Source organism: Babylonia areolata, chromosome 18 (genome assembly GCF_041734735.1).
Source record: "Babylonia areolata isolate BAREFJ2019XMU chromosome 18, ASM4173473v1, whole genome shotgun sequence".
NCBI classification, from domain to species: Eukaryota; Metazoa; Mollusca; class Gastropoda; order Neogastropoda; family Buccinidae; genus Babylonia; species Babylonia areolata.
Window position 1 is genome coordinate 29,979,216 of NC_134893.1, and position 25,026 is coordinate 30,004,241.

Here is a 25,026-nt window from a genome sequence, read left to right on the forward strand (position 1 = left end):
GGTTGACACGGTCGATTCAATTTCTCTTTTATGTTCATTCTAGCCTTATAGTTTTAAAGTTGATATGAAAATTGAGTATTTTGTTAAACTAATAACATGTAGAGCCAAGTACAAGTACTTCTAAACATTGTATGAAGTGAAAAGGACTTCATTTTGAGAAAAGTCAAGACTGGAAATTTTTACGTTTCAATTCAAGGGTATTAACTCTCATGGTTTATTATTTTAAAGTGTGAATTCCGACTGATTCTGTGGATATTTTTATGGCAGTTTGGGGCATAATCCAGTAAGTGATGAGGCGTTCACAAATCTTTCTCTGAATAAATATTTAACGGTCTCCTTCTCCAACTTTCCATCACATGTTATCGTGTATTGTCGATTGAATATAGGATTGAACGGGCAGGTCAACATCTTGAAACAAAATGGTGTCGTTCGCGTTCACGAAGAATATGAGCATGCGCTTTGAATATGTATAAATATGTGTACGCAACTGATTTTTGCCCATGACCTTCAGGGCTCAGCCAATAGATCTAAAAAGTCCACTCGTCATATTGATTTTAGTATTTTCCGAAAAAGACCACTTGGGTGAATGAACACAGTGAAAGCCCTGTACACTGAGAGTAAAACACACAAGCTTTTTATGTATTGAGTATAATTTCAAAATGTAATGTTTAAGATGAGAAAGATCTGTTTAAAGCAAATTAAGCCCCCTAGCATTAATTACAGATTAATTTCCTTTTTACTATCTGCACCAAAGACATGCAAAATAAATATAACTTCCATGCTTAGCAAAAGAAGTTCCTGTTTGAACAAAAAATGATAAAAATGACTGCTCTTGTTGTTGTGTCAGAATATCAGATCAAAGTGCCAAGTTTAGAGAATAAAAAAAACACACCCAAATATAACAGTAAATTCAGTTTGCATATAATTTGGCTTCTTTTTTTATATTTTTTGTGCCCATCCCATAGGTGCAATATTGTTTTAAACTAGATGACTGGAAAGAACTGAATTTTTCCTATTTTTATGCCAAATTTGGTGTCAACTGACAAAGTATTTGCAGAGAAAATGGCAATGTTAAAGTTTACCACGGACACACAGACACAGACAACCAAACACCGGGTTAAAACATAGACTCACTTTGTTTACACAAGTGAGTCAAAAACCACTAATACAAACCCACAAAACACAATTCATGACACAGTATCCCAACCATGAACTCCTTATGGCAAATAAGACTAGGCCATGCTGAGGACGCCAGCCATTCTGCTTAATACATCATCCCCAGGTTACAAAAAATCATAAAAACGGAAAAAAAACACTTCAAAGTCAAACAAAAAATAAATAAAAAAGGCCATATATGCAAATAACACTGCAGAATGGGCAGCTAGTGCCCATCCAAGTGTTTGCATCTCACTACCTAATCACCAGAGCAAAATAGCACAGATAGAACATCATAGACTGTGGAAAAGAAAAAAAAGTGTCAAGGCTTGCTTGAAAAAAGAATGGGGAATGGACTGGGAAAGCAGAAAAATGAGACAACAGTGAAGAAAGAAAAAATGCAGATACAAAGAGAGTGATAGAAAAGAGGAAATTTCTAGCACAAAATTTCCAGAAGGTGGGGATGCTAGCTTGGTCTCTGACTGAAGATGGGTGCAGTACAAGTATCCATATCAATCAATCAATCAATATCCACATCAATCAATTAAAATATATGAGAAATATAAAAATATCACATACTGAGCATAATCAAAAGAAAAAAAAACATGCTCAAGAGACAGAGAAAGAAACTGTTACTGCACAGACAGATGGATACTAGACATCCACATTTTCTTACCACCCCACAAACACTGAAACAAGAATGGTGACCACAATCACATCTCATGGGCACAGGTTCGAACCTGTCCTGAAATCTCAAATCCTTCTGTGTATCCTGCACCGCTTGACAGTCATGTTATCAGAATGTCAGGACATCCATTGTGCCCACCCACAACTGATGAAGTGGACTTCATCAAACACAAGGAGACTTATCCTATCATCCGAACTACCCCTGAAAACGGAGCTGAGCTGCCGACAACGCGGGGTAAAAAAACACCAAAACCCACAATAACTGTCAAACACGTAAAAGCTCACTTGTACATATGTGTGAACATGGTTGCAGCCCAAAAACATAGAAGAAAAAGATCAGACAATACATGTTTTTTGACAGGGCAGGAAATTGAAAATAGAAAGAAAATGGGGAAAAGCCCTGAAAAGAAATGAGTAACAGGGAAGAAGGGGAGTAATCGGTGTAGCGCTTGTTATAAAACACAAATGAATGAGACTGAACCCTCTGAACACACTATAATTGTATATGTCACACATGACACAAAAACACACTTATCAGCTCCAACCGCAGCTCTCGCACGTTTTAGCAGTTAGTATCACATTGTGTGTCAAGTGTAGGTTATTCTCAGAACATGTACCCTCTTCCCCAGCAAAACACTTCCTGAACAAGATAGTTTTTAAAAAAACAGAGCAACAACAGAGGTGGAATCAGCTGACTTCTGCTACATTTGTGGAAAACCAGATCAGTTGATAACTGGAGATATGCCTTTTAATAGCAAACACAGGGAACTTTTTCAGATTTTACAAATAACACTGAAGACCAGTTCACATCAACAAACTTGTAAACAGGCAAGCACATGATCTACAGTAATATCAATGATAGATGAAAACTTTTTTTTTTCTTTCAATGATGAACACTTTTCACCTCTCTCTTCAAATCCCACTTTATGAAGTCTACTGCTGATTTCAGACAGACAAATGGTTCTTTCATTTACTGGCACCAAAAAGACCTCAACTCAAAACACTGTTAGATTAACTGTCATCAAACCGTGAAAGATTACTGGAATCATTGTCATCAAAAAGACCTACTGAAAAGATTATTTGACTGATTGGTATTAAGCACATCTAAACATAAAATTTCTGAACCAATCTGCTCAGCTTTCTTTGTATTCCTAACTCAAGTGTCACATATTATCAAAAGTGACCTGAATACTCTGCATAATATCAATGGCTGTTATAAACCCATGATCTACCAATCCATGATAACATTGGCTGTTATAAACCCATAATCTACCAACCCATAATATCATCGGCTGTTATAAACACATAATCTACCAACCCTTAATATCACTGGCTGTTAGAAACCCATAATCTACCAACCCATAATATCACTGGCTGTTAGAAACCCATAATCTACCAACCCATAATATCACTGGCTGTTATAAACCAGTTATAAACACATAATCTACCAACCCATAATATCACTGGCTGTCATAAAACCATAATCTACCAACCCATAATATCACTGGCTGTTAGAAACCCATAATCTACCAACCCATAATATCATTGGCTGTTATAAACCCATAATCTACCAACCCATAATATCATTGCTGTTATAAACACATAATCTACCAACCCATAATGTCACTGGCTGTTATAAACCCATAATCTACCAACCTATAATATCACTGGCTGTTATAAACCTATTATCTACAGACCCATAATATCATTGGCAGTTACAAACCCATAATCTACAGACCAATAATATTGTTGGCTGTTCCAAACCCATAATCTACCAACCCATAACATCATTGGTTGCTACAAGCCCATAATCTACCGACCCATAATATTGTTGGCCTTTACAAGCCCATAATCTACCGACCCATAATACTGTTGGCCTTTACAAGCCCATAATCTACCAACCCATAATACTGTTGGCCTTTACAAGCCCATAATCTACCGACCCATATCATTGGCCGGTACAAACCCATAATCTACTGACCCATAGTACTGTTGGCCTTTACAAGCCCATAATCTACCGACCCATAATACTGTTGGCCCTTACAAACCCATAATCTACCGACCCATAGTACTGTTGGCCTTTACAAGCCCATAATCTACCAACCCATAATACTGTTGGCCTTTACAAGCCCATAATCTACCGACCCATAATACTGTTGGCCTTTACAAGCCCATAATCTACTGACCCATAATACTGTTGGCCTTTACAAGCCCATAATCTACTGACCCATAATATTGTTGGCCTTTACAAGCCCATAATCTACCGACCCATAATACTGTTGGCCTTTAAAAGCCCATAATCTACCGACCCATAATATTGTTGGCCTTTACAAGTCCATAATCTACCAGCGCATATCACTGGCTGTAACAAGCCCATAATCTATCAATCCATAATATCACTGGCTGTTGCAAACCCATAATCTAACGAACCATAATATCATTGGCTGTTACAAACCCGTAATCTACCAATGCATATCACTGGCTGTTGCAAGCCCGTAATCTACTAATCCACAATATCACTGTCTGTTATAATGCCATATCACTGGCTGTTATAAATCCATAATCCTCAGACCCATAGAATCATTTTTCTGTTAAAAACCCATAATCTAAAGACCCATAATGTCACTGAATGTTATGAACTCATAAACACATTGGCTGTTACAGACCCATAATCATATTGTATGTTACAGAACAAAAATCTCTCATTGGCTGCTATAAACCCATAATCTCACTGGCTGCTATAACCATAATCTCACTGGCTGCTATAAACCCATAATTTCATTGGATATTACAGATCCATAATAACAATGGATGTTACAGATCCATAATCTCATTGGATGCCACAAAAATTTTATCTCATTGCTGATACAGAACCAAAACTTCATAATGGCTATTACAGGCCCATAATTATTATCATTTTCACCATAAGCATTTATGCCTAATCTTGAAAATAAGCCCTAGGCGTTTACAAACAGAACGCACACATAAACATCAAAAAGGAAAAATTGATCACAAGATGCCAAACATTGTTAAAAATCATTCACCCCCCCTACCCTCCCCCATCCCTCACATACAACCACAACACACACAAGCACATGTGCACGCATGCACACAAGTCATAGCACACATATGTAAAAAGTACACAATCAAAAATACAGCCAACAAATTCTGAAACTCTCAAACTCACTCACTCACAAATGGTCATTTTAGTTCGTACTGGAAAGGGATGAATTGCTGAAAACTGTTCAGGAGGGGAAAAGGTCGGTCTTGTGACTGGATTTGAAAGACTGCAGTGAAGATGAGTGATGGAGAGTCTGAGGATGTTGATTCCAAAGAATAGGGGCTAGGTATGAAAAACTGCGTTGGCCACTAGATTTCAGACATCCATAATCTCACTGGCTGTTACAGACCCATAATCTCATTGTTACAGACCCAAAATCTCACTGACAGTCACAGACCCAAATTTCACATTGACTGTTAAGATCCATAATCACACTGTCTGTCAACAGTCCGTTTGTATGGTAACAAGTCTTCAGACAATGCAAGCATCACAGGCATTCAGCACAGCAGAAGAGCTAGCTGGTGGTGATTCATGGTTGAAGTCACCGAAGAGGAGAAAACAAAAACAAACTAGGTGCAGCAATCGACAGGCCAGCTTCTAATGGCTTCTGTTGTAATAGGCTTCATACCAGATCTCTCCTGACCTTTGCAAAGACCTGAAACAGAGAGGAAAGAAAAAAAAAGACAATAATCTGAGCTAAAAGGAAAAAAAAAACGCATTAGGGGCATCAGAGCTGTAAAAACACCACCATAAAACTGTTGACGCACAAAACAGTGCGTAACAGTTTGTAACAACAATCAAAACGATCTGAAATGTTAACAGTGTTCACTTAATAACTCATGAATGTCATTTGGAGCTTGGGACACAGCATCAAGTCACTGTATCAACTTCAGTTTCAGGTTTAAGGAAGCGTCAAAATGTGTGGACTGATCCTTATATGGTGCACCACATCTGCTTAAAATAACCATAATAAAACAAGAGAGAGAGTGGCAAGGCCCTCATGACACATGTGGCTATTGTGTCCAACATTACTCTGAGTGGAAAGACATAAAAAGAATTGATAGCCCAAGCAATAACCAGAATGCCTGGTTTTGCATCAGTTATTAGGTTTTTTTTGTTGATCTTACTGATCCAAATGCACTGAAGGCCAAGTCGTAAATGTTGAGCATTTTGAGTTATTGAGTAAAATCCAAAATGGCCCACACCAGATTTGTGAATTACTAACATGAAGATGTATGATGCATCACTGTGACTGTTTTGCACCTAATATTTTTCTGTCAAGAAAATGATTCAGATAAACAAAATAATTCATACTATCTGAATCTTTTTCCCTATTTTAGCATGCTTTAAAAGATTTTTGCTTTTCCAAGATGGCAGTCACTGGATGAAAACAGCACTTTTCTTGCTCATGACTGGCACGAAACGGAAGAGGGAGAAAATGACCTCCGGTACCTGACGATATCTGCCCAGGCGGTGAAGAGGGGCTTACAGCGGTACTCGATGCCATGCTTCTCGCAAAGGGAGCGCACCAGGGGAACCACTTTGTGGAAGTGATGTCTGGGCATCAGAGGGAACAGGCTGCAACACAAAAGCAGACAATTTTTCTCTCTCTCTTCCACAATTGTTCATGCAGAATGGACAAAGCACTGGACACAATCAAGAACGGAGGCCTGGTAAGCTAAGGTGCCTGACAAAGAAGTGAGTGTGCATGGGTTCCATTCCCATATATAGACCCAGATTTTTACTCCCCCCCTAGCCACCCCCTCCCTCCATTAAACCTCGAGCGGTGGTCTGGATGCTCACAATTTGGACATTTATTTCAGACAATAGACCAAGGTCCTGAGAGCAGCATGTGCTTAGCACACGTTATTAAAAAAGGTTGGTTCATTCATTCATTCTCTGTCTCTCTCTCAGGTACTGGCTGAAATTGACACAAGTAGATGAGTGAAGATTACCCAAGAAAGCTTATGTGTGACGTGGATGCAATGGGCAAGATAAACTGGGCTGGGATTTGTCTAGCTGAGCCAAAGGGTGGGGATATCACAGAATTTATTCATAGCCTCCACATCATGCTGCCTGACTGCAGATGGCAAGAATGGATTGCTCGTAAGCTAGAAAGTGACAGACTGTATGTGTATAATCCGATCAACTCTTTGCAATGTATCCCAGCTTATTTGTCCATGAACCAAAAATTTGAAGTAAATCATGACACGATCTAGGTTTGGGCTGTCAGTTATTGCAATTCATCATTTCCATTACAGACAGCATAGTGACCATGATTTCATTTTTCCACTATGCACAAATGCTGAAGAAAACAAATTTCTTGTTATGTTTTGTTGTCCAAAGTTAAGTGACCTTGGGTACAATTTAATACCCCAGAAATATTACTGACAGCCTTCTTTGTTTAAATGAATTTTGATCATGATGTGATACTAAGAAGAAGTTAAACAGTTTGCTATTCACTTGTACAAAGCCTTTAAAATTTGTTCACTATGTTGTACCTGACATTAATTTGAGGTATTGTTCTGTTCCGTTGTATCACATATGTAGGTCTCGCAATCATTTTGACATAAGTTTCCAAACCATCACTTCGTGAGTGGCAAAGGTCTTTTTGGAATAAACCATTTGAATCTCTCTCCCTGCCTCCCTCCCTCTCTGTACCTGTGCTCAATGCTGCTCTCTCAGGTATCTAAGGTGACCACAAAACCAGTCCAAGGTATTTACTGCATAATTTATCTGCATCCCTAAACACATGTGTGTATATACAATACATGGTGGTGGTGTGTGTCCATCGAGATTGATGATGACCATCACTGTCATTCAGCTGGGGGATGGGGGGAGGCTGGTGGTGGGAGGGGCGGGTGCTCATGAGTCTATCTGTGAATGCACAGATGGCTGAATAGTCCAATCTGTGCACGAAATGTTCACTGACAGTTGGAGCAGACAAAGACAGGCATATCACTGTCAGGGAGCTTGTTTGCCCGTGACTTTCTGGCCTGCCTCTTCTGAACAGCTGCAGCAGTCCTATTGGCTTCGCACAACTTGGCGCCTTTGTGCACAGCAGCGTGCCATTTGTCACGGTCCACTGTAGATTCCTCCCAGGAGTCAGGGTTGATGTCAAACGCTTTCAGAGAGACTTTCAGAGTATCTCAAAAGTGCTTCTTCTGGCCTCCGTGTGATCTCTTCCCTTGTTGCAGCTCGCCATAGAAGAGCCTTTTGGGCAGCCAATGGTCTGGCATGCGTACCACGTGTCCAGCCCAGCGAAGCTGGGACTGCATCAGGATGGTGAAGATGCTGGGAAGGGAGGCTTTTGCAAGCACCTCCGTGTCTGGGGTCCTGTCTTGCCACTTGATGTTATGTAGCTTCCTGAGGCATGTTGTGTGGAAGTGATTCAGCTTCTTGGCATGTCGTTGGTACACTGTCCAAGTTTCGGAGGCATAAAGTAGTGTGGGGAGAACTACTACTCTGTAGACCTTTACCTTTGTCTCGAGACCAATGCCTCTTCTGTTCCAGACATTTGCATAGAGTCTGCCAAAGGTTGCGCTTGCTCTTGCAATCTGGACGTTTACTTCATCATCGATGGTCGCATTTCGTGACAGTGTGCTGCCAAGGTATGTGAACCGCTCCACCGCACTGAGTCTTTGACTGTTGACTGTGATGTTGGGCTCAATGTGGGGGTGGGGTTTTCCTGGGGCTGGCTGATGGAGAGCTTCAGTTTTCTTCATGCTGATGGTAAGGCTGAAGTTCCTGCTGGCAGTGGCAAACTTGTTGACGCTGAGTTGCATGTCAGCTTCAGATCCAGCGTTGAGGGAACAATCATCAGCAAACAAAAAGTCTCTGATGATGTCTGTCATGACCTTGGTTTTTGCTTGAAGACTTCTGAGGTTAAACAGCTGGCAATCTGTTCTGTACTTTAGGCTGATTACAACATCGCCATCTCTGAAGGCATCAGTAAGCACTGCTGAGAACATGAGGCTGAACAGTGTCGGAGCCAGGACGCAGCCTTGCTTGACACCATTTGTGACTGGAAAAGGAGCAGATGTTTCGCCATTGTTCTGGACTCGAGCCTGCATGTCTTCATGGAATTGGCTGACCAAGGAAATAAATTTCCGAGGGCATCCGTGCTTGGCCATGATCTTCCACAGACCCTCTCTACTCACAGTGTCGAAGGCCCTGGTGAGGTCAACATAGGTGGAGAACAGATCAGCATTTTGCTCCTGACATTTCTCTTGTAGCTGCCTTGCAGCAAACACCATGTTGATGGTTCCGCGCTCTTTCCGGAATCCACACGGGCTCTCAGGCAAATGACCTTGGTCAAGGTGTGCTGTGAGGCAGTTTAGTAGGATCCTGGCAAGTATCCTGCCTGCGATGGAGAGCAAGGAAATGCCCCGATGGTTGTCACAGGCTTGCCGGTTCCCCTTTCGCTTGTACAAGTGAATGATAGAGGCATCTCTGAAATCCTGGGGGAGCGTCTCTTCTTTCCACATGAGTACAGCTGATGGAGCTTCTCAGTCAGCACAGTGCCTCCATCCTTGTAGACCTCTGCTGGTATGGAGTCTGAGCCAGGTGCTTTGCCACTGGATAGCAGACGGATTGCTTTCTGGGTCTCAAGAAGTGTTGGCGGATTGTCCAGTTCTTCATTGATAGGGACTTGTGGGAGACGGTCTATGGCTTCATCATTTATGGAGGAAGGGCGATTTAAGACCTTGTCGAAGTGCTCAGCCCAGCGTTCGAGAATTTTCTCCTTCTCAGTGATCAAGGTATTCCCATCTGCACTGAGGAGGGGGGATGATCCTGAGGATGTGGGGCTGTAGACTTCTTTTAAAGTATCATAGAACCTCTTCATATCGTGCCTGTCAGCATATCCATGGATCTCATCAGCTTTGTCACTCAGCCACTTATCCTGCATATGACGTAACTTTTGCTGAACAGTCCTGCGGATGGCATTGTACGCATCCTTTTTTGATGTGAACTTTGGGTTGCTCAGGTATGCTTGATGCAGACAGCGTTTCTCATCCAGAAGCTGCTTGATTTCATCACAGTTTTCGTCAAACCAGTCTTTGTGCTTTCTGGTCATGAGTGCCAGGGTCTCTGAAACTGTACTATAGATCAGCTTGTGCTAGGTCCTCCAGTCAGACTCCACATTCTGGTTGTCCAGAGAGGCGGATTCCAGATGATCTTCCAGCAGCTCCACAAAGGTCTGTTTGATGGGGATGTTTTTCAGCTTTGCGATGTTGATTTTGGAGCCTTCTGGCCTTGGGGGCGTCTCTTGGGTTGATATCAAACATTCAGCTTCGAGACTACAAGGCGATGGTCTGTCCAACACTCGGCACCGCACATGGTCTTTGTCACACGTACATCTTGCCTATCCCTTTTCCTGACGATGACGTAATCAATGAGATGCCAATGCTTTGAGCGAGGGTGCATCCATGACGTCCTGTTAGGGGTAGGGAGGCAGAAAACTGTGTTGGTTATCAGCAGTTCGTGCTCCGCACAGGTCTGAAGCAAAAGCAATCCATTTGGGTTGCAGTGGCCCACACCGTGCTTTCCAATCACTCCATCCCAGGAGATGTAGTCAGAGCCAACTCTAGCACTGAAGTCCTCAAGAACGATGAGCTTGTCTGCTTTCGGGATAGCAGCAATGACAGAGTGAAAGTCCTTGTAGAACTTCGCCTCAACTTCATCCGGGTTGGTCATGGTTTGGGCGTAGGCACTGACAATGGTGAGGTGCTTCTGGCCAGATGCCAGCGGGAGTTTCATGGTCATAAGCCTATCGTTGACTCCCTTTAGGATTCCAGCTAGCTTGCTGACAAGTGCTGTTTTTACTGCAAAACCAATGCCAGCCTTGCGTTGCTCTTCCCTTCCTCGTCCACTCCAGAAGAAGGTGTAACCAGATCCCCATTCACAGAGCTCGCCTTCGCCTGCAAGCCGAGTCTCACTCAAGGCTGCGATGTCGATGTTGTATCTGGCGAGTTCAGATACAACAACTGCCGTTCTCCTTTGGGGTCTGTCTGCATCATCTCTGTCCAGGAGAGTCCGTATGTTCCAAGCACCAATGGTGAGAGGAACGATCCTTGTTTTTTTCTTTTCTTTCTCTTTGTTTTGACCGCTGATGTAGGGTCCCTGCCAGCCGCGGTATGCTGGCCAGGGTGATATGGAGCAGGCAATTTTTAGGGCACCTTTTCTAGCCCCTTCCTCATGCCAGGGAGGTGAGCAGTGCATTCCTGAAGAGGGCTGCTCAGACGGCTCCTGAGCTCCATCGCTGCTCCTGTCGATGAAGAACGACCCTATGGCCTGAGCCGCCTGCATGCAGGTCCGCGGCTGCAACTGCCAGTGTACCCACACCTGTCGTTTCGTCGCTCGCCTGTCACCACAGGACTTGGGGGTGATGAAGGGATGAAGGATGAAAGGTCATTAAGGATGACTGATGACTTGCGTGATAAGTTTGTGTAAAGTGAAGAGGAGTTGCGCACCGTCGACCTCACTTTCTCGTCCGGGTCCATCAATTTCCAGTGGCAAGACTAAGTTGAGATGACTGGAGGATGAGCACAGATGCAGTGGATGACCAAGATATCCTTTTGGTGTCTCATCTTGCTCTCTGCACTCCACAGTGCGTTGCTGTAACCGCCTTCCTCTCTGTTGAACCAATAGGTTTCTTCCACAGATTCTGCCGGATCCAGACTTCACATGCATGGGTAGACACATCCCAGGGGCCAACTGCGTGTGGCATGTACAAAGCACGGTGGAGCTAGATGATCGTCGGTGGCTATCCTGAGCTGACGCCCTTTTATGGATCTCGTTTTTAATTCCATAAGGGTGTCTAGCCATCTGCCTCACCAGTCCCAGAAGGGAGCGGTGGGAGTGCCGGTTTAGTCGCTGGCAACCCGACCCTGAACAGGTTGTACTGGACACATACATACAGGAGGCATACAATACACACACACAGATATATATATTTCTCTCTCTCCCCCTCTCTCTCTGTGCCTGTGCTCACTGGTGCTCTATCTGGTAGTTGAGGTGGCCACAGAACCAGTCCACGAAAGGGCCGGGCTGCACGTTGCAGGTGCCCCTCAGCTGCAGGTGGACCCAGTCCTCATGCCGCGGGTCGCGCTGGACCTGGTTGGGCAGGTGGCTCATCTGGGTGCACCACACGAACCAGTGGCTCTCCAACATTCTGCAGGGCAAGGCCAGGCCAGAATGAAAAAAAGAAAAGAAATTGAAATGAAAAAACGAACCAACCAAAAACGAAAATAAAAGAAATCAAAAGAAAAGAAAAGAAAAGGAATAAAAATGATGGGCACAATAGCTTAGTGGTTAAAGTGTGGACTTTCGATCTGATTGTCCTGGGTTTGAATCTTGGTAACGACTGGTGGGTGAAAGGTGGAGATTTTTTCAGATCTCCCAGGTCAACATATGTGAAGACCTGCTTGTGCCTGAACCCCCTTCGTGTGTATATGCAAGCAGAAGATCAAATACGCATGTTAAAGATCCTGTTATCCATGTCAGCGTTTGGTGGGTTATGGAAACAATATCATACCCAGCATGCACACCCCCTAAAACGAAGTATGGCTGCCTACATGGCAGGGTAAAAATGGTCATACAATTAAAAGCCCACTTGTGTACATACAAGTGAATGTCGGAAATGCAGCCCACAAAGAAGAAGATGAAGAAGACGAAGAAGGAATAAGAATAAAAGAAAACTAAAAAGGAAAGAAAAAAAATAAAAGGAATAAAAAAACATGAAAAGAAAAGAAATGTTTTCAGTTGCAGTTTTCTCAAGGAGGTATCACTGCGTTCAGACAAATCCATATATGCTACATCACATCTGCTAGGTCAGGCATCTGACCAGCAGCATAACCCAACGTGTTATGTCAAGCCCTAACTTCATACATACCACATTAAATTTTTAAGACTGTAAGGGGACAATTTTTTAAAACAGACTTCAACGCATGCTCCTCATAATACGTTGCATCTAAATATGTGACTAAGATCTGTCCAGATAAGTTGTGAATCATATCAAGGTCAAAGTTTGAACTAGGAAGTAAGGTATTCGGGGGGAAACCACGATTTCACACTTGAAAGAACCAAATAAAAAACCTACTTTCACACAGCATGTGAGCACAAATAACAGAGAAAGTCAAAGCAGCTGTCAAAAGTTTGAACTCTGTTCCAGCTCCATCCCTAGTTGAGAAATGAAATTTCTCCATTTTTTCACAAAAACTGGAAGACTTTGCCAGGCACCACTGTATGAAGTTGCTCAGTGGGTTTCCTCAGTCTGGCAGCAGGTTTCCCCCAAAACCATCGACAAAGGATGTGTGGCAGTTTTTTGAGTGAGTATGTGCGGGTGGGGCGCAAGGAGTGTTGAGTGTCTGTGAATGTGTGTGTATGGAGTAGGAGTGTGTGCGTGTGTGTGTGTGAGTGAGCGTGTGGGCTGGGTGGGTGGAAGGGTGAGTGTGTGTGTGTGTGTGTGTGTGTGTGTGTGTGTGTGTGTGTGTGTGTGTGTGTGTGCCCGCGTGTTCGTTTGTATATATGTGTGTGTGTGTGTGTTTGAGCGTGTGTGGGTGTGTGTGTGTTTGAGCGTGTGTGGATGTGTGTGTGTGTGCGCACGCACGCTTGTGTGTACATGCACGCATGCACGCACTGACAACCAAGCAGCGTCTGCGGAAAGAAGCATTCTGTTGCGAAGAAATGAAGCAGACAGACAGTTAAACAGTCATATACCACACGTAAATGTGAATGTGTTGTGGCATCATTAGTTCTGTTTGTGAATGATCTTATTTCTGTACTTTTTTCTGATTTAGTTTCTCATAGACTCAGTATCATGGAGCCAAAAAGAGAGGGTCGGATTTGCCTTGAGTTTACTTCAGAAGAACATTGATGTCATCTTTTTTTTTCGTGATGTCATTTGAAACATGACACACGCTGTACATATGAACAGTCTTTATGTTGACATTTGGTTCGTGAGTCTGGCTGATATCCTTTTCTCTAACTGTTAACTCCTCTTCATCCTCGTCTTTACGTCTCTCTCTCTCTCTTGCACACGCGTGTGCATATACTCATGTGTACACAGACACAAGGCACATACTGACATTAACACAAGGAGAAAGACCGCGCACAGCTTTAGAACTCCTCTTTAGAATTCAATCATTTGTCTGTCTGTCTGTCAGCTTGTCTTTCTTTCATTCTGCTTGGAGGCAATGCGGCAGTGATATTGTCTTTCACTCTGTCTGTCTTTCACAGTGCCGAGAAGTACTGTATCCTTTCTGTGTCTGTCTTTCCGTCTGTTTCTCCGTCTTTCCCCATCGCTCTTTCTCGCTTTCTTCTCCCTCTCTGTTCTTCCAGCCTCTCTCTGTTTGTTTTACTACATCTAACGTCTTCGAGTGATTGACAAAACGTGTGTGTGTGTGTGTGTGTGTGTGTTGTGTGTGTTTGAGTGTGTGTGTGTGTGTGTGTGTGTGTGTGTGTTTTTGAGTGTGTGTGTGTGTGTGTGTGTGTGTGTGTGTGTGAAGTGATATCAGAAAACACACACATATTGTGTGTGTGTGTGTGTGTGTGTGTGTGTGCGTGCATTAGTGTGCCTGTGTGTGTATGTGTGTGAGTAATGTGATTTTATACACATACAAACACAAGTGTGTTTTATATCTTTATTTTCAAACTCTTCCTGATGAAGCCCAACAGTGGCAAAACTTTGAAGAATAGTCTTAAAGAAATATCACAATTATGATCAACATCCCTTAAAAAACAACAACAACAACAACCCACAACAACAAAAAGCAAAAAAATCAGTAACTCCCCACTCACCTGGCCAACATGTAGAAGGTCAAAGTTCCCCAAGTCCCCAGGAATGGGGAAAAGATGGCAAACAGTCGCACAAAGAAGCTCGCGCCCAACACGATGTCCTGAGAAAAACCAAGGCCACTAGGTTTGCAATGAACAGCTCTTTTGTCATTTTTAAGAATTCAATTTTTTTTTAACAACCTGTTAAAAGTCCTGAGCAAAATTATGAAAACACAGCATCAATGGAAAAGTTCTGAGCTCCTGAGCACATGGCCATGAGAAAACACCAGCACAAGGTAAAGGACTGAGTGTTTCTGCAACTTTTCTTCTTTTTTTCCCCCAAGAACTGTTAAAAAAAAAGAAAGTCCTTAACAAAGATAAGAAAACATAGCCAAACACAAAGCATAGCATCAGTGGAAAGTTCTGATCCCCCCTGAATAGAAAGATTACTCTCCCCTCCCTCTTCCAATGTTCTGTGTTTAACTCATTCAGCCCTGTGCCCAAGTGTTGCTCTGGTGGAAAAACTGGTCTCATTAAAACAGTTTCCACAGGTGAACATATACGAAAATATAAGGAAAGTAAACTAACTACCTTCTACAGTATTTCTGGATGTGTCTACACATAATTTGGAGGGAAACGTATATTTTCTGTGGGTTTTTTTCCCCACATCAATATGGAAGCCTGGTGTAAACTCCCCAGGGTAGAATGGGTTAAGTGGTAAAACATTACCCTTCATGTAAACCCTCTTGAGGGAAAATGAATGGAAAACATAATTATCATAACTCAATTGTTGACAGGATCAGAACTCCCTATGAGGGGGAGATAAATCAGATTTAAAACAACAACAAAAAACACACAAAACCCCCCAGAATATTTTGAAGAAAAAGAATAAAATTCAAGTCTGTTTATTTTATGGATGGAAAAGTGCTAAAATATTAGCAAAGGTATTAAATACAACAACCAAGTGCCATCATGTTGTTTCCTGCGCTATCATGCTGTTTAAAACATAAATACTATGTACAACCATTCACATACAACCACACACACACCCTCCCACCCAAATACCCACAAACGCTATCACACAATATTACAACACAAGAAAATCATAAACAATATTTCAACTTGAAGCTTTCATCTGGATGGTTTCATTGTAGATGAAACCCCTAAAATGAAGGTTTCAAGCTAAAATATTGGGTTCTTTCTATTCCCGCTTCTGACACAACCCCACCCCCTTCCTGTTGATGTACCTTGTAGCATGTAGTCATCATCAGGATAATCAGAATCACTTCAGTTGATCAACAACATTACTTTCGTTTTCTATCATGTTTTCATGGTTGCTATTATGGACATCGTGCAGAAAATCAAACAAAATTCTAGCCACCTCTTCTGTACTGTGCATTCTGCCAGCCATGTTGACATGCTCAACAGCTTTTCGTTTTATAAAAGCAAAAGAACACATCAAAATCGAGCTAAAACTTGCCGAGAAATTGCTTCAAACACTCATCAAAGCTGTCGCCATTTGCAAGGGAGGTAAGTGTATACAAATGTGTGGCTGGACACATGATTATGAAGTTACCCTTTAACCACAGATATATCTGCAGTTGGAACTGAAAGGCTTAACTCTGTGGAGAGTAGTAACTGGAGTGCCGCTTAGATGGACTGTTCACCAGATTCCTCCAGGTCTGTAGGTTGTGTTTCAAAGCCTGGGTTTCCCATCCATTCTGCAAAGTTGTCAGCCCATCTTTTTGTTTTTGTCTCCCTCCATCAGTAGTTCCTTGGAGGATTGTTTCTGTGTACATGCCTGAAATCTGATTGAATGACACAGGAAATGAATGATGAGTGCCCAATGGCAGCCATCAGTCGGCTCTACCCAGGTGGGCAGCCTGTTGTGCAAATGACCCTGTGTTTGTAAAGCACTTAGAGCTTGGTCTCCAAGCAAGGATAAGCACTATATAAGTATCCATATCATTCATTCATTCAAGGAGAAAAGCAAAGCATGCCAAAGCTGGATGCGATTGTGTGTCCATATGGGGCTTGGGGGGGATGAAATACACAGGAGTGCTGCCAGTGAAAGGAACAAAAGGCAAGAAAGGGAGGAAAGAAAAGGGCAGGTTGATGACTCCTTACCACGTAGTCTCTTCGCTTGATGCAGAAGTAGAGGTTCTCGTAGTGGACATAAATGGGGATCAGCAAGGGCGGGCCCACTGAAACACAACCAGTGTGACAGAGCACACCATCAAAGTGTATAATGCACACCATCAAAGTGTATAATGCTACACCATGAAATGAATAATGCACATCATGAAAGTGTATAATGCACATTAAGTGTATAATGCATACAATGAAGTGTATGATGCACACCTTATAATGCACATTAAGTGTATAATGCATACAATGAAGTGTATGATGCACACCTTATAATGCACATTAAGTGTATAATGCATACAATGAAGTGTATGATGCACACCTTGGAAGTGTATAATGCACACCATTAAAATGTATAATGCACATCAAGTGAACAATGCATACAATGAAAGTGTATAATGCACCTTGGAAGTGTATAATGCACACCTTGGAAGTATATAATGCACCATGGAAGTGTATAATGCACCAAGAAGTGTATAACGCACATAAGTGTATAATGCATTGCATGAAAGTGTATAACGCACACAGTGAAAGTGTATAAACTATAATGCACACCACTAAAGTGTATAATGCATACAATGAAAGTGAATAATGCACATACTGAAAGTGTATAATGCACACCATCAAAGTGTATAAAGCACAAAATAATGCACACCATCAAAGTGTACAAAGCACAAAATGAAAGTTAATGCATGCAATGAGAGTGTATAATGCACTCAATGAAAGTGTAAAATGCAGTCAATGAACGTGTGCAGTGCAAGCCATGAATGTCTATGATGTACACCATGAAAGTATATAATGCTCACAATGAAAGTGTATAATGCACATATCAGAATGAAAGTGCATAGTGCATAGAATGAAAGTGCATAATGCACAGATCACAAAGAAAATGTTTAATGTACACAATATAAGAGTGAAAGCAGATCACAAAGAAAATGTATAATGCACACAATATAAGAGTGAAAGCATTACTTTGACCAATTAACAAGCAGCTTTAGCTTTCTGTCAAGATCTTCAAAGTTGTTCAGACAAATTAAGTGCTCTCTGTCCCCTCTCTCTGTCTTTCTCTTCCACACACACATACACACAAAAGCACCTACACACACACAAACACACACACACACGTGAATGCAGACACTAACACACACACATACATGCACCCACACACATACACACGTACATGCACCCATACACCCACAATCACATACATGCATGTATGCACATACACATTCACAATTATAGTACACAAAAACACACATATATAGTTTACATTTGGCAAACAAGGACACAAGCACCCATAGGAATGGGAAACAAAACGAAAGAAAGAAAAGCAGATTGCAGGCCATACCAAGAAAGTCAGAAAAAGGCAGACCAACACCAGAAGACAGAGCTACGCTGCAGATCGTAAAACTGACAGACAGAGAAACAGTCAGACATACATACAAGGAGACTCACATTGTAAGATAGACAGACAGGCAAACCCACACAAAAAGACAGTTGCAATGCAACTTGTAAGACTGATGGAGAGATTCACACAAGAACAATTATTACTCTACTGGTTGTAAAATAGTCAGACAAATTCATACATGAAGATAAGTAGCACTGCTGATTGTCAGGCAGACATACAGACAGACAGACAAACAGACAGACAAATCCATACATGAAGGTAATTAGCACTGACGAGTGTAAGACAGACAGACAGACAGAAAACGCACTAAAGAAAATAAATTGCATTATGAACTGTGTGATGGACAGAGATATATACACAAGATTAGAAGCACTGCAGATTTTCAGACAGACAGAGAAACACACAGAGGAAGATTGATACACTGCAGATTGTAAGACAGACTGGCAGGTGGACAAACTCACATAAGAAGATGGACACACTGACATACACACACACAAGAAGTTATGTTGCACATCTAGCAGTATCAATGATCTGATCTAAAAATACAGGAAAGCTGAAGCCAACTGGACGCCATGTTTCTCGTTTCTGGCTGTCAGTCCATTGACAAGTCATCTGCTGAACTAGTGGTAGTTTCTGGACTGTAACCATGTATCTTTGATGATATCGTGTTATGCTTGCCCCCACGACATGCCAAATGTTGTGTCTTGAATGAAATCTGCCAATGGTTTATCTACCAAAGTTATTACAGGAAAACAGTGCAGTGACATGTGGCGCAAACTTGCAGTGGAGACACACAGGAATATCAACTTAACTAACATACAGACAGACTGGCTTCAGTTAGCAAAGGGGCTCAAAGAAGGCATGCGCTATCCATCTATTTTTAGACAATGAGCAGTATAAGAGACAGACAGACTGAGAGAGAGAGACTTACACAAGAAGATGGTGGCACTGGAGACATAAGACATACAGGCAGGTACAGACTCTCACTGTTATAAGGTGTGAGCCCAGTGACCAGACTGGTCTTCACACAAGAAAACTGACTTAATATCCAAATCACTAAATTTAGATTATTCTTCTAATGCACCAGTGTTGTTTGTTATACTGGGGTTCTTTTTTCTTTTTCTTGCTATTGGTTCTGTTTTCTCTTGTCTCTTGTTAAATGTGTCTCTGTTTTTAAATTTTTTTTTTATACAGTGTGATAATTGAATAAAAATATCATCAAAAAAATTTGTTTGTTATCTTAATGTACCCAAATTTTAAACAGAATGCACTTCTGAAAATGCTATTCACACACACAGACACATGCACACACACACAGTATGTGTGTGTGTGTGTGTGTGTGTGTGTGTGTGTGTGTGTGTATCTATCTATCTATCTATCTATCTATCTATCTGTCTCTCTCTTTAAACTACATGTATCATTTAAAAACTTGTATCTGGGATGAAATTTTCACTGTAAAAGTTTCTTTTCAGTAAAGACAGGACAAAGTAAAAGCTTCAAAAAAGAGAGCTTCAAACAAACAAAAAAAAAAAAAAAAAAAAAAAAAAAAGTGGCCACAACAACTGGTCTATCTGTGCAATCTACACACAACTTAACAGGCAGTTGATATATGTGTTTGTATTTCTTTTTATCACAACAGATTTCTCTGTGTGAAATTCGGGCTGCTCTCCCCAGGGAGAGCACGTCGCTACACTACTACAGCGCCCCCCCCCCCCCCCCCACCCTCCCCTTTTTTTTTCTGCGTGCATTTTTTGACTCACTTGTGTAAACAAAGTGAGTCTATGTTTTAACCCGGTGTTCGGTTGTCTGTGTGTGTGTGTGTGTGTGTGTGTGTGTGTGTCTGTGGTAAACTTTAACATTGACATTTTCTCTGCAAATACTTTGTCAGTTGACACCAAATTAGGCATAAAATTAGGAAAAATTCAGTTCTTTCCAGTCATCTTGTTTAAAACAATATTGCACCTTTGGGATGGGCACAAAAAATAAAAAAAGAAGCCAAATTATATGCAAACTGAATTTACTGTTATATTTTTTTTATTCTCCAAACTTGGCACTTTGATCTGATATTCTGACACAACAACAAGAGCAGTAATTATTATTATTATCATTTTTTGTTCAAACAGGAACTTCTTTTGCTAAGCATGGAAGTTATATTTATTTTGCAAACGTTTTGGTGCAGATAGTAAAAAAGGGAAATTAATCTGTAATTAATGCTAGGGGACTTATTTTGCTTTAAACTGATCTTCCTCATCTTAAACATAACATTTTGAAATTATACTCAATGCATAAAAAGCTTGTGTGTTTTACTCTCAGTGTATAGGGCTTTCACTATGTTCATTCGCCCAAGTGGTCTTTTTCGGAAAATACTAAAATCAATACGAGTGGACTTTATAGATCTATTGGCTGAGCCCTGAAGGTCATGGGTAAAAAATCAATTGCGTACACATATTTATACACATTCAAAGCGCGTGCTCATATTTTTCGCGAACGCGAACGACGCCATTTTGTTTCAAGTTGTTAACCTGCCCGTTCAATCCTATATTCAATTGACAATACACGTTAACATGTGATGGAAAGTTGGAGAAGGAGACCGTTAAATATTTATTGAGAAAAAGATTTGTGAATGCCTCATCACTTACTGGATTATGCCCCAAACTGCCATAAAAATATCCACAGAATCAGTTGGAATTCACAGTTAAAAATTGTAAACCATGCGAGTTAATGCCCTTGAATTGATGAAACGAAAAAATTTCCAGTCTTGACTTTTCTCAAAATGAAGTCCTTTTCACTTCATATGACGTTTAGAAGTACCTGTACTTGGCTCTACATGTTATTAGTTTAACAAAATACTCAATTTTCATATCAACTTTAAAACTATAAAACTAGGGTGAACATAAAAGAGAAATTGAATCAATCGACCGTGTCGTACTACATTCCCGGCGGATGTAACAAAACTTGTACATCTATCTAGATCTAGAGAAAACGGCTAAATGTTGCAGTGTGATTGCCGCGATAGCCACGTCTCCTTACCGCGGACTTAAAAAGAATTTTTTTTATTGCTCTTAAAGATTTTTTGAATGCCCAAGACGCACCAGAATAATATGATTTTGACAGCGTTCTCACTGCGAATACCGCAATTGATTTATCGCCCTTTAAAAAAAGTATGTTTAAATATTAAATTTTAGAACATCAGTTAAGGAGCCACGATAGTGTAATGGGTAAGACAGTTTCTTCTCACCCGAACACGCGGGGTTCGAATCTGGTTAGGACTTTATTATTATTAATTTTTTTTTTAACCTGAAGCTTTATAATAACAAATACAGAACATATTTTAACAATTAGATTTTTTTTTTAAAGTGTATCACAAGTGAGTCTTGAAGGCCTTGCCTCTCTTGCTTTATTTGTTTTTCCTATCGAAGTGGATTTTTCTACAGAATTTTACCAGAAACAACCCTTTTGTTGCTGTGGGTTCTTTTACGTGCGCAAAGTGCATACTAGCACACGGGACCTCAGTTTACTGTCTCATCCGAATGACTAGTGTCCAGACCACCACTCAAGGTCTAGTGGAGGGGGAGAAAATATCGGCAGCTGAACCGTGATTCGAACCAGTGCGCTCAGATTCTCTCGCTTCCTAGGTGGACGTGTTACCTCTAGGCCATCACCCCACATATGTATGCTGTGCAAAGAACAAATTTACAACCAAAATAATTACTTTAAAATGCGTCATCATTTCCCATTATAATTATCAATTAAAGAAAAAAAATTCAAAACCAATAAGGCCTGATCAGTGCAATGGGTATGTATGAAGATCAGGCATCTGCTTTTTTTTTTTTTACCCCCCTTACCCAGCAGATGTGGTGTAGCATACAGGGATCAATCTTCACACTGACACATTGAAACTGAAACTGAAACAAAGCTAGCATTCAGCTTGCAGCAGTCCATACTGAAGCAGGGTGCTACCATCGATCTTTGTCATGAAGACAATGGGTGAAATATAGGGACAACAAGCTGGGTCAATACCCAACCCCCCCCCCTGACCCCCCAACCTACCGGCCACCTGATTCAGCATGTGATCAGCTTTTTTTTCTTAATTTTCAACTCTCGAAAGTGTCGATGTTGACTCACCCAGCTCAATTTTTGGAAGATAAGTCCCCAACACGAGCACTGTCCTCAGCTATTTGAACTACTTGGTGCTTTTCTGCTCAGCTAAGGTGAGCTGCTTTCAAAATAATAATAATGTCCTTCACAGACTTCCCCTCCCCCAAGTAACACACTCAGTATGTTTAACTCACTTCGGACGAAGGTGCCTTGATCGGGACCCTACTGTTTACAACTGTTTTGGATAAAGGGCCCCAATCAGGGCCTTAGATAGTTTAAAATTTTTGGACTGGCATCTAATGTCTATAATCATGTTATGAGCTAAGAATATCTCAACTGACCTTGTCACTCTCCACTGTGACCAGTGATTGCAGTGTGTGATGCTGTGCTTGTAAGAAGGAGAGTTGTTTTCGCGGTGACTGGTTCATGTGAACAGTGCATGTCAACAATGGCGTCTGACCCAGTTTTGTCTCAGTCACAAGGCAGACAACAGAATTAGACAAAGGGGCCCTATTGTGGCTTTATAACATTCTGAATCTAATCTGTTTCAAACACTTTGCGCTTTCCTGGATTCATTTACAAGTCATCAGTGTGTGCAAATTTTGAACAAAAGATAAAGATACTTGGATCATCTCACCATATGATAGCATAAGAAGGGAGGGAGTCTTATATTTTGACCCCAACTAGCTAGATATTTTACTGATCAGTTTGGAAGTTTTCAGTTCATAAATTCTATCATTTGTTTTTTTGGTGGTTTCATTTCTTACCCATACAAATAGGTCCTCTGTTGGGAGGGTCAGGCGGAATTAACTGGCAGTACTGAGTTAAAACACGGGCGCAATAGCCGAATGGTTGAAGTATTGGACTTTCAATCTGAGGGTCCTGGGTTCGAATCTCGGTGACAGCACCTGGTGGGTAAAGGGTGGAGATTTTCCCGATCTCCCAGGTCAACATATGTGCAGACCTGCAACTGCCTGAACCCCCTTCATGTGTATATGCACGCAGAAGATCAATACGCATGTTAAGGATCCTGTAATCCATGTCAGTGTTCAGTGGGTTAGGGAAACAAGAACATATCCAGCATGTACATCCCTGAAAACGGAGTATGGCTGCCTTACATGGCAGGGTAAATAAACAAAAACGGTCATACACGTAAAATGTTACATGTCTGTTTGAGTGTGCATGTGTGTGTGCCTGAAATCTGATTGAATGACAGGAAACAAATGATAAGCGCCCAGTGGTAGCCGTCAGTCGGCTCTACCCAGGTAGGCAGCCTGTTGTGCAAATGACCACGTGCTAGTAAGTGCTTAGAGCTTGGTCTCTGTCCAAGGATAGGCACTATATAAGTATCCATATCAATCAATCAAAAAAAAAGAAAACCCTCCAAAAACAGACAACAGAGGAGAAGCGACTCACGCAGGAAGAAGTAGGCGTGCTGGAGGTGGTAGGGCATGAACCCCTTCCTCTTGGCGCCCCACTCCCGGGGCAGCTGGTCGCCCAGCAGGAAGAGGAAGGCCATATGGGTGTCCGGGTCCTTGCCCAGCCGGTTGGGCTTGGCGTGGTGCTGGAAGTGTCGGAAGTTCCACCAGTGGGAGGAAGCACCCTGAAGTGACCCCAGCATATTCAACAACAACAAATTTACTATCAGTGGGGTTTTTCTGGTGTTAAAAAAAAAAAGAAAAAAAAAAGAACACACACACACTGCAAAAGGAAAAAGAAAATCAGAAATTTCCATTTGATTCTAGTTCCTTGTAGATGAGCCTAGCCATGATCATCACGTCACATACCAACAGGTCTGTCTAAAAAATTATTAAAGAAATTTAAAAAAAAGTGAGCAGTTAAACTGAAAACGCAGACACACACACACACACACACACACACATGTGCACAAACACACATGTGCTTACATATTCACACACACATACATGCACATACACATGAACAAACACATTGACACACACACACACACACACACACACACAGACAAATACACTCACACAGCCCTTAGGGGGCACATCTGGAACAGAATCGGGATCATTTACAATCATCAGAAAAGGACATTTGTTTTGCACTGATACAAGTTTCAAATGACATAAAATAACAATGTTAAATTAAAAAAAACAGTTACTAAAATTAATAGTCACTGGCATCATAGTGTTTCAGTTTCACACACACACACACAAACACAAACATCATGAAATAAAAGCCTGTAAAATATCAATTACAACTTAAAACAAATAATTTTTTTGTCTCACACAGAAACACAAATTCTCAGAATATGAACCTGCAAAATATCAAACACCACTATTGCTCCACACACACACACACACACACACACACACACACACACACACAGATCCTTAGAAAACACTCATTGCGTTCAGAGGTTCCAAGAAGTAAAACACAGTCAGACCAGACAGACCTTGAAGAATCCAATGATGAGGTGGTGAAAGATGTGGTTCCATTTAGTGCTCTTGAACACATTGTGGTGCCCATAGTCATGCTGACTCCACCCTGACTGGGCCTGAAAATATACAGCAGTCAAGTCATCCTCATCACTGAAGTTATCTTTGCCTCGGTGCCTGCTGTGAGACTGCAAATCATTGCGTGTGTGTGTGTGTGTGTGTGTGTGTGTGTGTGTGTGTGTGTGTGTGTATCTGTATATCTGTGTGTGTGTCTGTGTTTGTGTGTATGT

At 41.4% G+C, this 25,026-nt stretch overlaps 1 protein-coding gene across 1 annotated transcript in view; it reads right to left on the reverse strand.

The window, feature by feature from the left end:
* Nucleotides 1-2,533: 2,533 nt before the first annotated feature.
* The window catches only part of LOC143292639 (acyl-CoA Delta-6 desaturase-like), a 31,045-nt gene continuing 8,552 nt past the window's right edge, over nt 2,534-25,026 (reverse strand). The window contains exons 4-10 of the mRNA XM_076603124.1: nt 24,754-24,855; nt 23,748-23,934; nt 16,808-16,884; nt 14,705-14,802; nt 11,898-12,077; nt 6,356-6,481; nt 2,534-5,558 (exon numbers count right to left, since the gene is read on the reverse strand). Of these exons, the coding sequence (XP_076459239.1) occupies nt 5,501-5,558; nt 6,356-6,481; nt 11,898-12,077; nt 14,705-14,802; nt 16,808-16,884; nt 23,748-23,934; nt 24,754-24,855 (828 nt within the window). The 3' untranslated portion in view covers nt 2,534-5,500. The remainder of the gene's footprint in view (nt 5,559-6,355; nt 6,482-11,897; nt 12,078-14,704; nt 14,803-16,807; nt 16,885-23,747; nt 23,935-24,753; nt 24,856-25,026) is intronic.